This window comes from Malaclemys terrapin, chromosome 21 (assembly GCF_027887155.1).
Source record: "Malaclemys terrapin pileata isolate rMalTer1 chromosome 21, rMalTer1.hap1, whole genome shotgun sequence".
NCBI lineage: Eukaryota > Metazoa > Chordata > Testudines > Emydidae > Malaclemys > Malaclemys terrapin.
In genome coordinates, this window is record NC_071525.1 from 3,339,100 (window position 1) to 3,354,702 (window position 15,603).

The following is a 15,603-nucleotide window of genomic DNA, read 5'->3' on the forward strand; positions in this document are numbered from 1 at the left end:
TCATAAGCCTGAGTCACCACGGGTTGAGATACTGGACCAGGTGGGACCCATCTGTGGGCTCATAAACCTCGCTATACCCTCCAGCCACTAGAGGGAGATAGAGAATCGCGTTGGCATCAATAACGTGGGAGCTGGTTGGAAAACGGATTTTTTTGTTCCGTGAGATATTCTGAAATTCCCCAAATTAAGTTTTGTTCTGCATTGTAACAAAAAGTTGACATTTTGAAATTTGGCATAGAACGAAAATTCCCCCAAATTTCTCTTCGAAACCATTGAGATGTTTCATTTTGATACGGCAAAACCGTTTGGTTCCAATAATGTCAATTCTTTTCAACTTGGATATCGTATTAAAATAATAAATACAATATATAGTATCTACAATAATAAATACAATACAGTAGAGCTCCTATTTAGTGAACTAGTGGAGGGTTGAGGAATTCATAATATCGAAAACCTCATAAAATTGAACATCTCAAATTTGAGGGTGATATGGTGCATATGTTAATTTATTAATTGTTCAGTGATTGTGTACATAATGAGTGGTAACAGATGGGTTAAGTATGCTGGATTTTCCTTTATTTGAGAAAAATGCAGCTCTTTGTAGCTGCTAAATCTCTCAGACTTTTCAAACCTCTACAGTTGCTTGAACGTTAGCTGATGGATTGCAGTTGCATTCAGTAGCAGAAAGATGGTTCTTGTAAGCAATGATTCATAAGGTCGATGTTCCTAAAACCAGGGTTCTGCTGTACACAAATATAATATACTATTAACATGAATATTTCACTATAAAATACAAGTTGAACCGAAATGAATCAAAGTGATGCCTTCGAAACGGAACCTTTCGACATCATGGAAATGAGAATGTTGAAATGATTTGTCAACTCGGTTGAAATCGACAGGTTCCCGTGAAATATTTCAGTTTTGCCCAAACTGCGTTTCTGTTCCGTCGGAAATGTTCAGACCCGTTCTAGTTGCACTTGGATACGGCGGCGTTAGCTGCGTTGGAGAAGGAAGGGGAGGCTGGGAGAAAAAGGAGGGTGGAATTAGGCCGGAACGGAGGGGTAGTAAGAAGCAGACAGAGATGGACATTTGGAGTCAGGGTGTGCAGTTCCCGGACCCCCACCCCCGCTGTATGCACCCAACAAACCATCTTTTTCCCTTCACAGCTGCGTTTGTTGTTTCATTGCGGCCTTAGGCCGGCTGCATCTCTTTCCCCCTCCCCCTTGGCTGTAAACTGTTAATTGCGAGAGCAATCGTTGGGTGAGACGGGCACTCGTCGAGTTGACCTCGGCTTTGCCTTGGGATGGGTCATTAGCCAGTTCCTGGGTGGAGGGAAGGGGATGTGATGGCTCTACTCGGGCCAGGTCAGAGCTGGTGCTTTGGAATGGAGAGAGCGAAGGAATGACGTGATGCAGGAGACAAAGAAACAGCAGTTGACACCGAGGAGCAAAAGCACTAGCCATCAGCAGCCTGACGCGAGGGCCTGTTCCGGTTTCGCACGAGCGCTCCCCCTCGTGGGGACACCGTGACTTGACTTGTCGTGTGACTGCAGCGTAGCCTAAGGGAGAGGCCCTGGCTGGCAGCGTCTCTTTAAAAAAACCCAGCCTCGTTACTGCGCCATTAAAGCAGCTCGATTGATAAATAAACCCAGCGGCGGGGAAGGCTTCAAGGCAGCCTCCTAAGGTGACCGTGGCTGTACGGCGCGCCTGGGACATGCTCTGGTCCTGCTTGTGCTGGGGAAGTTACAGTGGCCCGTGGGATCGTGGGGGTGTGAAATGTTTATTACACCATGGCCCTGGGGCGAGCAGTGGGGCTGCAGTAACTGCCCGGGAGGGCTGCGTTGGGCTATTTCCTGAGCTGAATTTGTCTTGGAGCTCGGCAGTATTAACACTGCTCACATAGCGCTGTTTGCTCTCTCTGCATCGCTCTGTCAATCTCGCGTCTGTTCTTTCACAGCCCGTTGTCTCCGCTCCTGTCTCATCTGCCGGTCTTCTGTCTGTCTGTCCCCGTACGCACCCATCTACCTGCCTGTCTTCTGTCTGTCTATCCCCATAGGCACCCACCTACTCACCTGTCTTCTGTCTGTCTAGCCCCATACACACTCATCTGTCTGTCTAGCCCCATTCGCACCCATCTACCTGCCTGTCTTCTGTCTGTCTGTTCCTATACGCACCCATCTACCTGCCTGTCTTCTGTCTGTCTGTCCCCATACGCTCCCATCTACCTGCCTGTCTTCTGTCTGTCTATCCCCATAGGCACCCACCTACTCACCTGTCTTCTGTCTGTCTAGCCCCATACACACTCATCTGTCTGTCTAGCCCCATACGCGCCCATCTACCTGCCTGTCTTCTGTCTGTCTAGCCCCATACGCACCCATCTACCCGCCTGTCTTCTGTCTGTCTAGCCCCATACACACTCATCTGTCTGTCTAGCCCCATTCGCACCCATCTACCTGCCTGTCTTCTGTCTGTCTAGCCCCATACGCACCCATCTACCTGCCTGTCTTCTGTCTGTCTGTCCCCATACGCTCCCATCTACTCACCTGTCTTTTGTCTGTCTAGCCCCATACACACCCATCTACCTGCCTGTCTTCTGTCTGTCTATCCCCATACGCACCCATCTACCTGCCTGTCTTCTGTCTGTCTATCCCCATACGCACCCATCTACCTGCCTGTCTTCTGTCTGTCTAGCCCCATATGCACCCATCTACCTGCCTGTCTTCTGTCTGTCTAGCCCCATACACACTCATCTGTCTGTCTAGCCCCATACGCGCCCATCTACCTGCCTGTCTTCTGTCTGTCTAGCCCCATACGCACCCATCTACCCGCCTGTCTTCTGTCTGTCTGTCCCCATGCGCACCCATCTACTCACCTGTCTTCTGTCTATCCCCATACACACTCATCTGTCTGTCTAGCCCCATACGCGCCCATCTACCCGCCTGTCTTCTGTCTGTCCATCCCCATACGCACCCATCGACTCGCCTGTCTTCTGACTGTCTGTCCCCATAGACACCCATCTACCTGCCTGTCTTCCCCCATACGCACCCATCTACCTGCCAGTCTTCTGTCTGTCTAACCCCATATGCACCCATCTACCTGTCTGTCTTCTGTCTATCCCCATACGCACCTATCTAACTGTCTGTCTTCTGTCTGTCTATCCCTATACAGATCTATCTATCTGTCTGTCCATCTATCCCCATACACACCCATCTAGCTATCCCTGGACACACGCATCTATCTACCCATCTATCTGTTGACACAGCCCTGTGCCCGCTCCTGTGTCCTCAAGTTGCAGATGGTGGCTGAATGGAGGAATCCAACCGTGATCCTTCCACAGACCCATTCCGTTTGGGACAGGAAGTGAAGGGGACAATCATATCCTACTGGAACCGCAGGGGGCTGGTGGGCTGTAGTGACCCAGCCAGGATTTGACCCAGATGCTGGGGTTTTCCGAGGCTTAGAGGAGGTGTGATGGAGCAGGAGCTCTCGGCCCCAGGTGCTGACCAGGCCTTTCTCCCTTTCGCATGCCCCGCCCGGCGATAGGCCTGGGCCTGGAAGGAGAACATCCTGGAAGCTGGCACGCTGGAGCGCTACACGGTGGAGAGAACCAACACAGGCAGCGGGGTCCTCTCCACCCTGACCATCAACAACGTGATGGAGGCCGATTTCCAGACTCGCTACAACTGCACGGCCTGGAACAGCTTCGGGCCGGGGACGGCCATCATCCAGCTGGAGGAGAAAGGTAGGGAGGCGGCGAGGGGGTGACTCAGTCAGGGCACAGCAGGGACAGGGCTAGGGGGAGGCAGGTGCCTGGGATTAACTCCCAGCTCTGGGAGGGGAGTGGGATCTAGCGGTTAGTGCACAAGGGGCAGGACGCCTGGGTTCTAGCCCCAGTTCTGGAAGGGGAGAGGGAGGGGTCTAGTGGTTAGAGCACGGGGGAGGGGCAGGACACCTGAGTTCTATCCCCAGCTCTGGGAGGGAATTGTGCCTAGTGGTTAGAGCAGGAGCCAGGTTCTAGTCCCAGCTCTAGGAGGGGAGCGGGAACCAGGGTTTACAGCAGATGGGGAATGGGGAGCCCTGTGTTCCCTTCCCAGCTCTGGGGGACAGTGTTGTCTGATGGTTAGAGCAGGAGGCTGGGTGGGTTCCTTGGTTCTCTGCCACTGACAGTGTGAGACCTTGGGCAGCTCCCTCCCCCGTTCTGTGCCTCAGTTTCCCCCTCTGGGGAGCAGGGCTAATGACACCAGCCTGGCGGGCTGTGCAGTGACCCTGTCACAATTGCCAGGCACTTTGCCACCCCCAGCGATCGGCGCTAAGGGCCCCGGGAAACCCTCCCGTCCCTTGAAACCAAGGCCCAGAAGGGACAGACGTCACAGCCTGGGCAGCGCCACCCCGTGTTGCTGGGACCTCCGAGCCTGCTCCATCTCGGGGCTAGGGCGAGGATGGACGGGCTAGGGAGGGACAGGCAGGAAGGGGGCAGCGTGGCTCCCCCAGCTAACGCGCCCCCATGTCCCCTGCAGAAGTCCTGCCCGTGGGCATCATCGCCGGAGCCACCATCGGGGCCAGCATCCTCCTCATCTTCTTCCTCGTTGCCCTGGTCTGCTTCCTCTACCGGCGCCGCAAAGGAAGTGAGTGCGGGGGAACCCCCTTCAACTCAGCCCCGGGGGGCTAGGAGGGAGGGGAACGGCTCCAGACTGCCCCGGCCGGCACCTTCCAGCCACTCAAGGGACAGGCAGGGATGGGACCAAGCAGCCATGTGGTCCACAGGGGCCACGGCTGGATGCGTCCCCCACACACACACTGCCAGTCTGCGGGCCGATGCCCCCTTCACCCCAGGCCCAGGATGGAGCACGAGGCCCACGAGCAGCTTCATCCACCGGGGGCGCCCCTTGGAACGGCCGCACCAGCAGGCGACGGGAACGGCCACGGCTCCTTGGCGCCGGGTGCTGGGCATAGGCAGGTGCCCACGGTGCCAGGAGCAGCTTGAAGGGGGGAAGTCCTGCTACAGGTGGGCGTTTCCTCTGGGCCCATGAGGTCCCTGGCCAACGCAGGGGGGACTGGCGGCTGGGGGGGCTTCCCAGGGAGGAGGCCAGTTTCTCCAGACCAGGAGGAAGGGTGAGTCCAGGGCCCCTGACAGCCAGGACTCTGGGTTGGGGTCTCCAGCTAGGAGAGGCCGGACTGCAGCCGGCAGAGCCCCCCGTCCATCCATCCGTCCGTCCGTGTGTCTCACAGGCCGCAAGGACGTGACCCTGCGCAAGCTGGACATCAAGGTGGAGACGGTGAACCGGGAGCCCCTGACGCTGCACACGGACCGCGAGGAGGACACGGCCAGCGTCTCCACAGCAACCCGTGTCATGAAGGCCATCTACTCGGTGAGGTCCCCCCTAGGTCCCCGGAACGAGCCCAGCATCACAACAGAGCGAGACAGGGCAGGACTCCTGGGTTCTGTGCACACCCGTGGGTCCGAGAGCGTGTGTTAGTGGTTAGAGTGGTGGGGAAGGCGGCTGGGAGCCAGGACTCCTGGGTTCCCTCCCTGGGACTGGGAGTGTGGTCTGGTGATTAAAACAGGGAGGCAGGACTCCTGAGGTCTGGGGCCTCCTGGCTGCACACTTCACAAGAGGGAGACCAGCCTGGCACCTGGGTTCTCTACGGATCTGCGAGGGGAGTGTGGGCTAGTAATTAGAATAGGGAGCCCAGACTCTTGGGTCCCATTCTTGGCTGGTTACATCAGTGCCCCCGCGTGTGGGGAGGAGCCACAGCCTGGGATGACTTGGGGGCTGGAGAGCCAAGCGGCCGGTGGGCTAAAGCAGAGCCGTGGCGGGGAAGCTGACGGGCCCCTTTTTCATCTCCCTCGACAGTCGTTCAAGGATGACGTGGACCTGAAGCAGGATATGCGGTGCGACACCATCGACACGCGGGAGGAGTACGAACTCAAGGTCTGGCACTGCCCCCCCAGGGACGCCTGTCCGCTGAGGGTGCAACGGAGCGTGTGTGCGTGGGCAGGAGAAGGCAGTGTGCGGGGGAGTGATGGTGCCAAGGTGCCTGAGCGCACCAGCGAGTGTGCTTGCGTGCGAAGGGTTGTGTGATGGTGTGTGCACGTCAGTGACTGTGTGTGCGGAAGGGATTACACGTGTGACTTTGCTGGGAGTAGGAACCAGGATTCCTGGGTTCTTTGCCCAACTCGGTGGGAGTGGGTGTGGGGTCTAGTGGTGAGAGTAGGGGACTGGGAGCCAGGACTCCTGGGTTCTTTGCCCAGCTCTGCCCCTGGAATATTCCACAGGCATCCAGAGCTTTGCCCTGCCCCATGTGAGCGCCCTAGCGCTGCCTGAACCTGCCCCTCTCCTTTCCCCTTCCAGGACCCAACCAACGGTTACTACAACGTTCGTGCCCACGAGGACCGCCCGCCCTCCCGCACCGTGCTCTACGCCGACTACCGCACCCCAGGCCCCGCCCGCTACGACATGCGCCCCTCCTCCCGCCTCTCCCACTCCAGCGGCTACGCCCAGCTGAACACCTATACCCGGGGCCCCGCGTCGGAGTACAACACCGAGCCGGCCCCGGGGCCCCCGCCGGGCCCCGCCGCGGGTGAGACGGCCAGCCAGCTCTCCTACGAGAACTACGGCGGCCACACCGCCTTCCCGCCCAGCGCCGGTTACGCCACCTACCGCCTGGGCTACACCCAGCACCCCCCGCCCAGCCTGGACCGCGCCCCCTACGACGCCTATGACCCCATGGGCAAGTACGCCAGCGCCACCCGCTTCTCCTACACCTCCCAGCACTCGGACTACGGGCAGCGGTTCCAGCAGCGGATGCAGACTCACGTCTGAAGGACCTGGGGGCTGTGGGGCGACGATCCTCACCGGAGACATAAGGGGGGGGTCACAGGTACTTTGTGACTGTCCTCTGATATTCAGGGGCTTTTCCTGAACCCCCCACGTCCACCCCTCCAGCGGCAGGACTCTCAGCCTGCCCGGCAACTGCACCCCTCACTGCCTGGATTCAGGAGACCCTGGCGTCCGGCTGACTCCGGGGCCCCTCTTCCCCTATATCTGAGCTTCCATCCAGCCACCCATCATGTTGTCTTCGTTCATTCTTTTCAGCCCATGTCTCGAGGGGCCGGCGCCCTCCCCGACTGGAAGGAAAACCAATTTTGGGGGGACCGGGGAGCCTCACCCCCATCCCGGCCCTGCTCACGTGCGGCACAGCTCTCCTCCCAGCAGGCTGGAGGCTGGATCAAGCGTGCTGGTAGCTGCGGGGGGGAGATTCCCTCCCATGGCCTGGATCCTACCCGACCCTGCAACAAGCGAGACTTCGGAAACTTGCCCCCGGCCACGCGGGGGAGCCCCGATTTCTTTGCCACGCGTCGGATCTTTGAGGGGAGACGGGCCGAGCTGAACTCCGCCGGGGGTGAAAGGTTGTGACAACAAGGGGGGGTGGGTTGCGGGGCAGCGGAGGACCAAGCGGCGATGGGGGGTGGCTGAAGGAAGGCTAGGCTGTGAAGTCCCCCGGGGGCCGTGGGAACCCTGGGGTCTGCAACAGGCTCCCACACAGTTCGGCCGCTAGGAGGCAGAGTTGTGCTGTCACCGGCTCCCAGGGCATGATGGGACGCGCCGCAGCGGGCACAGGGGACACTTGCGCTCTAGATGTGAACACGCCCGAGCGGGGGGCCTGTCAGCCAGCAGGCTGACTAACCCTGCCTCCGAATGGGCAAAGGGCTCTGATCCCACCTCAGCGTCCATCGCTCAGCGTCTGGCAGGATCGGGCCCTAATGTGGAGAAATAACTTGGAGCAGCAGCTTTTGATCTATTCCATACCCGGGACCCATCCAATACCAGCACCCCCTATTCTAGACCAGGGTCCCATGTCCAATACCGGGACCCACTATACAAATCCTCCCTCTTCCATGCTGGGACCCCCCCCACACAATACAGGTACTCCCTATCCTATACCAGCACCCCTTTCCCATATTGGGATCCTTCCTGCCCCACTTAGCAATATGGGAAGGGTGAAATGCTCGCATCCCCTACGTTGCGAATCCCTGACCTAGATGGCGCTGCTGGCCCTAGGGAGAAAGGTCAGCCCCACACCCGAGTGCTTCCATTCACGACAGCACAAGCCAGACCCCGGCCAGTCCTGTATCTCTCGGGGTGGCCGGATCCCTTGCCGCTCGCACCCCAAATTGGATCCCTCCCCCGCATGGCGTTCCTCTTCAAAAGAAAGCAGGGGGCCCCGATCTCTCCCCCAGTACCCTGTCCGTCCAGAGCTAAGCTGACTCTGTCCCCCCATCCCAAGCACTTTGAATATGTTTCTTTGGGTTTATGTTGGGTTTTTTTATATATATATTTTATAAGGGGGGACGGAGGGGGTTGGTTGGTTGGTTTTTTTCCTCCGAAAGGACCAATTGGAATCCTGCCTCTTCCACCATTTCCTGTGCCTTGAACTTCAGCTTTATTTGCCCCATCGGCATTCGCTTGCGCGGTGGAACCGAGCGAAGGGGGCGGGAGCGTTGGCGGGGCGAAATGTTTTAGGGGCTGGTGAAGCTGGAGGCTCATGTCTCCCTCTAGTGCCTGGCACCAGCCACTACAACAGCCTGTCCGTGAGGCCAAGGGAGGAGCTGCCCCTTTAGCTTGAGGCATCGAGAGCTGTGTTTTTAGGGCTCAAGGTCGTGAGTTTGATCCCCAGTGGCGGACGCAGTCTCCACTGATGATAGGGGCTTTCCCGGGCTGCCCATTGAGAAATGATGGATTTCCCGGGGTTGTTATTTTGGTGGGGGTGAGGGGTATCCTTCAAGCTTCCCAGCAAAGCTGCACCCCACTCCTGGAAGGGATTGGGGGGGCTCTGTTTTTGAAGCCTGGCAGTGCTATTCCCCAGCCCGGCAGAGGGGGCGCTGCTGAGGGACACTGGGTCCCACCCTGCAGCGTGAGCCGTGCAAGTCCTAAGCGGCGCTGAGCAGGACCCCGGCCCCCACCTTCACTGCCCTTTCCGCCATCGCTCCGTTAGGGAGCAGGACTCGAACCCAGGCCCAACTTCTCCACGGTCCCGCCCGGCCCAGGCGTCGAACTCTGATCTCCCGCGTGGCTGGGCAGAGTGCAAAGCCACCAGCTCTGTCTTGCCTGTTCCCCCCTAGTACCTACCGGCGTGGCAGGACCGTAAGCATCCCGGGCCGTTCCAGCCCTGGGCTGCAGCAGTCCTGGAGCTTTTCTTGTGACCTTGCAGCGTCGGTTTCGTTTGCACAAATTGGGGCCTTGATTTTAACTACAGCTAATGCCCCCCCCCCCCATATGACGGAGCCATTCAGATATTGTACAGCCATGAGCCGCGTGGGTTATCGGCACAGCAGCAGAAAGGGTTAGCCATGGGCATGGCGGCCGGTTGGCTGGCTGGAGCCTATAACAATCCAGAACGGTGGGGTCGCCGTTTATTAAAACATCGCCTGACCCTTTATTTACCCTGTTTGGAAGCAGCTGGAATTTGATCGTGTCTCCTGATACCGGCTTTTCCTGCCCTATTTATGGGACTTTAACCTGGTGCCTGAGAACTTCACAATCTTCACTGGGCTTTTCCTCACAACCCTCTGTGAGGCTGGGCAGGGCTGGTCTCTGGGGCACCTGGCACTGTCGGAAGGCAGGATACTGGGCTAGATGCACCATTGGTCTGACCTAGGATGGCCGTTCTTAGGGGCTTAGCCCCATGGTACAGATGGGGAACTGGAGCCCAGAGACCCAGATTTTTACAGGTGTTTTGGCATAGTTGCACTCAGCATCGCAACGCCTAACTGATTTAGGAACCCAGCTCATTTTCCAAAGGGGTTTAGGCACTCCAGAGCCTAACCCTCATGGGTAACTGATGGGATTTTTGCTCCAAAGTGCCTAAATCCTTTTGGAAACTGAGTTTTAGCTCCCAAATGAGTTAGGCGTTGCAAAACTGGGTGCAACACTGCCCAATAGGTGGCTCAGTCATGCGCCCAGGGTCAGATGGCAGAACAGAGTTGACCCTGGGTCTGCCTGGTCTCAGGAGAACAACCTGATCCGGGGACCAGCTCTTAACGCACCACTTTCAGGAGTCATGTTATTTTGAACTTCAGCTTTCCCCCCCCTTAGTAATCCATTTCTAGCTCTTGTGTTTTTAAAGAAAAGAACCCGGGCTCTAACCACTAGACATCACACTCCTCCCAGCACCTGCAAACACGACCCTGAAAGGTTCAGAAGCCTGCAAGAGAATCAAAAGGACCCAGTTTTTGCCCCAGCTCGTGAGTGGTGGGCGGTCTGATTTGCAATTTGTGAACGGTTGGGATTGGCAGCCCTGGCAGCGGGATCTTAATAGAAAGTCTGAGCCAAATCTGGCGTCGTGGTCCATGTCTGGAGCCAGGGACTGCTGCAATAGAAATAATAATGACTAATAGTCATCATAAGTAACAAACCAGTGCTGGCTAATTTGCTGGCATGAGTCGGTCATGTGAGAAGGGTTGTTTTTTATATGAATGTATCTAAATATATATTTTATATAAATATCCTGCCAAGCAAATTCTTGAAAGCCAGAAGCACATGTTCTTAATGCTCAGTGGTATATAATTATAGATCAACGCCCCCCCAAAAAAGCTTCCGCTTTGAGGCAGATAGCTGGCACGGGAAATTTCAGCCCGAAGGGTTAACGTCTGCAATGTTCTACGCAACTGAAAACAGGGCCTTAGAATGGAACGTGTTGGGCAACCTTAACTCTAGGGGGTGCGCCATGCACCCTGCAGAGATCATGGGGGCTTGGCTGGGCGTGTGTAGAGGGCCATGGAAAATGAGGGCGAAGCAATAATTCCTCGAGGGAGAGGGTTGTGTCTGTGAGGGGGAGCTGGGGAAAAGCCGAAGAATGAGGCTGGTCCTAGAGTTCAAATCCGGATAGATTTGTTTTTTCGCTTGATCTCAGTCTGGCTTCGGGGTTTGAATGGCCCCTGGACGGCTGCCCTGCGCTTCCCTCTCTTGAGCATTTGTGCTCTGCGGTATAAACCTGCTTGTGGCCAACTCCGGCTCACTGGGACTGGCTCCCAGTGCATCCCAGGGGTGAGAGCCAGGACACCTGGGTTCTATTCCCAGCTCTGGGAGGGGAGGGAGGTCTAGTGGTTAGATCAGAGGACTGGGAGTCAGGATTCCTGGGTCCTATTCCTAGCTCTGGGAGGGGAGGGGAGTCTACTGGTTAGACATGGGGACTGGGAGTCAGGACTCCGGACTCCTGGGTTCTACCTGGTTTGTGTTGGTTAAACTGGTGTAACCCAACCCGTGGGGTGTTCTGTCTCCTCCTAGTGGCAGCTTGGCTACCAGATATGCTCAGGACTAGCCAAGGCTCAGGCATCAAGATTCAGAGGGTCCCACGGGCAATTCCTGCTGTCGACAGCCCACCCGAGGGTGCGGGATTACACCCACGTCCTTGAATTTGCAGGCTCAAGCAGGGGTTTGCATGAGTAACTTTAAACCATTTTAAGTCAAACCGGTGCAAGTACTGTGTGTGGAGCAGCCCGAAGGGAGTTGGGAACCCAGTTCCCGTGGAATTTCCCTGGGAGTTGGGTGCCGAGTTGCCTGCGGTTGCTTTGCCTCCCCCAACAGAGCGCCCCTTGGGCAGCTGGACGATGGGAGCAGTTCGGCCGTTACGGCGCCGGGTTAGCACAGTGCCGGAAACCAGCACAAGGTGCGGGTGGATTCCTCTCCATTCGGGACCTCGGAGATGGGTCGGGCAGAGCTCTCTGCCTGCCTTGTCCCAGAGCTCTAGAGGGGTCTCGTCAGCTCACCCCAGCACCTGGGCGGTCTTTCCTTTGCTTCTGGGCGCTGGGGCTGGGTGGCTGTGGAGAGAGACAGGACAGATCCCCCCACCCTCAACCCCCTGCAGTCAGGAACAACCCACCCCTTGGTTCGAGTCACTCCCTCTGGTGCTAATTCACAAGCCTTCACCCTTGTCAGACACCCCCACTCCCACCCCATGGCTGAGTGCAAGGGTGGGGGAGCAGGGAGTAGACCCAGCATCACCCACTTTGAAGGAGTTAACCTTGACCCCACTCCTCCCCAAAGGTACCTTTAAAACAGGCCTGATGCTGCAAGGCCCTGAACCCGAGCCCAGGAACCGCGCCCGCGGCCTGCAGCTTTAATTCAGGTGTCACCACTGTCAGGCCGTGCGGCTTTTTTTCTTCCCCAGCGGTGCCTGTGGGGATCCCCTGGGGACCCCCGTTCTCTCCCGCCCCAGTCTAGAGCCGGGGGGAAGCGGTGGGACTGGCCTTCGCCCCGACGGTGCCGGGATCCTCTTTAGCAATAGAAAACCTCACTGCCATGACATGGAACCGTGCAAAACCAGGAGCCAAGTGGCTTTCCGTGAAACTCACTGTAGCGGGATCGTCTTCAAAGTTATGCAGCCCCCCGCCCCCCCGCCACGCACACACCTTCCGGCTCATTGCTAAATTCCCAGGCTCATTGGATCCCCCATGGGAATGAGGGGGGGAGAAATGGGGGGTATTTTTCTTAGCACAGGCCCTTTTAGATTTCTAGAGACGTGTATCTGTGAGTCCCCTGCACCCCTTGCCCGGCCCCACCTTGGATTATTTTTTTCATTTTCCTTTTTTTTTTTAAATATTATGTACTATATTTTTAGTCTTAAACATGATATATTATATATATTTAATTTTTTATATATATAAAAATATAAATGTTACCATAAAAAGAGGTTGTGTATTGCCTTTGTGGCGTGAAAGCGCTGCCCGGGGAGAGGGAGCAGGAGTGTGTGTATGGATGGGGGGCGTTACGCGTTTGGGACCTGAATAATCCTGTTGGGAGCAGAGGACAATTGGAGCAGGGAATAGGGCCCTGAAGAAGGAAGGGCTCATCTCTAGTGCTGTTCATCACCAGCGCTCAACGCGTAGGGTGATCAGATTTCCCGATTTTATAGAGACAGTCCCGATTTTTGGATCTTTTTTCTTGTATAGGCTCCTGTTATCCCCCACCCCCATCCCGATTTTTCACACTTGCTGTCTGGTCACCCTATCGACGCGCTTCACAAAGGAGCTGGGTAGCGTTCTCCCCATTGGACAGAGAGGGGAAACTGAGGCAGGGGGAGGGGGAAGTTAGGAGCCTAAAGACCCTTGAGGGGCTGGGCAGAAGCGATTTACTCAAGGTCGCTGGCGATAGGCCACAGCCCCACCTGTGCCATGCTGCTTACCTCTCCAGGTGGGAGACTGAGATAGGCCATGTGACAGGAAGGTCATGTGACTAAGGCCAAGGGATATAAGGGAGCATGATAAGCCCAGAGCTTGCCTGCCAGCCAGCACCACTCCTGCCAGGTGGGACCCGGAGGGCCAGGCTGGGAAGCTGCAGGTGGGTGAGGGAACATCTGCCCAGCACAGTTAGCACTCAGGGCTTGCTCCTAACCCGACTCCCATCCGCACACCGCAATCCCTGGTCTGGCTGGGTGGGGCGGTCTCTCCAGCAGCCCCCCCGTAGTGCATGAGTCAATGGGGATTTGCTGCCTGGGAGCAGGAACACAGACCCTGGGGCTGAGGGGTGGGGGCTCTGTAGTTTGCGTTTGAAAGACTTTGCTTCCTCTCCAGGGGCAACTGGGACAGGGGCCGAAAGAGGCCAGCCGGCCGGAAGCTAAGCCCGGCTCCCAGAGGGAAGCCTCTCTTGACCGTGGGAAGGGTGAGGGCTGATGGAAATGGTGTAAAAATGTAATTAACTAGGCCCTCCCCAACCCCCAAGGCAGAGACTCCTCTTCTATCACTTGAGAATGGTCTTTGAAGAGTCCTGAGAGAAGGAGAAACTGAGGCAGGATGCTGCAGAGCCTCCCCAAGCCATGAGGGCCCCCTGGGAGGCCTCTGGGCTGTTTAGTCACCCAGTGGCAAAGCCAGGTTTCCTGTGTCTCAGGCCAGTGCTCTGCCCACTAGGCCACACTGCCTTCCCTTAGCCTAGCCCCAGGCCTTTCAGTGCCTTGAAGAGAAGGCCCCCAAGGCCTTGAACTTGACCAGCTCTACCAGCGTCTCCTGTGTGTGAAAGGCAGCAGGCTTCCAATTCACACCCGTGAGATGTGGGGGTTGCCCCTCTGAAGGCCAGGGAGACGGGATCTGGCCTTAGACGCTTGAGCGGCATTGGCAGACCTGGGAGGGGTGGGGGTGGAAGGTGCCCAAGGCTGGACTTAGCAGGGGGGCCGCAGTGGGTATTGGGGGGCCTTGGCAGAGCTGGGGGTGTTTGGGGGGAACCCGCTACAGCTCATGGTGCAGGCGTTCATTCCCTCCCATTGCTCAGGGGCTGCAGGAGGCGCTGGATTTACCCTCTTCTTGCACCGCAGCATTTGGGGCCGTTCACAAGCGGGTTTGGCTTGGGTCAGTTCCTCGCCCATAGTAATAAAAGGGGGGCGGGGGAGGCTGGCGAAGCGAGCGGCGGAATTGCTTCTAGAGCCGAAGGCTTTGCACGACGCATCGGGGGGCCCTTTCACCCAGCCCGATTCCCCTCGCTCCCTCGTTAGCGTTGCCTGTAGCTTCTCCCGCAGCCACGGTGGGCCGCCCCCTGCACCTTCCCCAGGTCCCCGCTTAATTAGCAATGTTCTTGCTGCTTCTCTCCAGCAGCCCCCCCGTAGCAGCTCTCTCCCAGGACCTTTCCACTGTAGCGGGTTGGATTTCTCCTAGGGGGCCTTTTGCACTCAGCACAGCCTAGAATCCGCTCCGGCTCACGGCTGTTGAGAGGCGGCCCCCCGAGCTGACGGGTCTGGCCCGGATCCCGAGTCCAAGAATGTGGGAGGCTGGGTGGGGTTTGGATATTCTGCCCCAGCTCCTCTCCTGCACGACACCCCCCCTTAATGTCTGATCTCCCCCTCCACGTTCTCCCTTTTCCGGACAATCGGGGCTCTCTCTGCTGCCGCCCCCCTTCCGTCAAAGGGGAATGAAGCCTCCGTTACTGTGTAAGCTCCTTGGGGCAGGAACTCTTCCTCTGTGACTTGCATCTGAAGAACTGAGGTTCTTACCCACGAAAGCTTATGCTCCCAGTACTTCTGTTAGTCTCAAAGGTGCCACAGGCCCCTCTGTTGCTTTTTACAGATTCAGACTAACACGGCTACCCCTCTGATCCTGTGTGTGTGTGCAGCTCCCGGCACGCTGGGGCCCTGATCTCAACTGGCCCCTCCCGGTGTTAACATAATCCCTGTCTCTCTAGCAGCTGGTCCATGGCTGGCAAAACCCAACCGTGCCCCCCCCCTCCCCGGGCCAGGGCCCGCCCGGGCTCCGCTGACCTATTTCGCAGAAGCTTTTAGCGGGAGCGGATGCCGGCATGGGCGAGAGCGCCGTTGTGAATTACACAGAGCCGAGGCTTTGGGTTTTGTTGTTTTGTTGTTTTCCAGGCAACCCTGCAAATGGGCTGGCTTAATGATTTGGTTTCTCGACAAAATGTAGCCTATTACTTTGTGTGTTTCCACGCCTGGTTTATTATGCATGAGCCAGGCACTTTGCCTGCGGCTCCCGGGACCCATCTGAAAAACAAAAAGGTGCTTCGTCAATCTTAATGGCTTTCGCTGGAGCAAGGGATGAGCGATAGAGAGATGGATAAATAGATGGCGGGTGTGGATGGGGATGGAGCTAGAAAGGATGAATGGA

General features: G+C 57.1%; 1 protein-coding gene across 1 annotated transcript in view; it reads left to right on the forward strand.

The window, feature by feature from the left end:
• The window catches only part of KIRREL1 (kirre like nephrin family adhesion molecule 1), an 85,118-nt gene extending 72,429 nt beyond the window's left edge, over nt 1-12,689 (forward strand). The window contains exons 11-15 of the mRNA XM_054010725.1: nt 3,543-3,741; nt 4,517-4,624; nt 5,229-5,368; nt 5,855-5,932; nt 6,353-12,689. Of these exons, the coding sequence (XP_053866700.1) occupies nt 3,543-3,741; nt 4,517-4,624; nt 5,229-5,368; nt 5,855-5,932; nt 6,353-6,823 (996 nt within the window). The 3' untranslated portion in view covers nt 6,824-12,689. The remainder of the gene's footprint in view (nt 1-3,542; nt 3,742-4,516; nt 4,625-5,228; nt 5,369-5,854; nt 5,933-6,352) is intronic.
• Nucleotides 12,690-15,603: the final 2,914 nt, after the last annotated feature.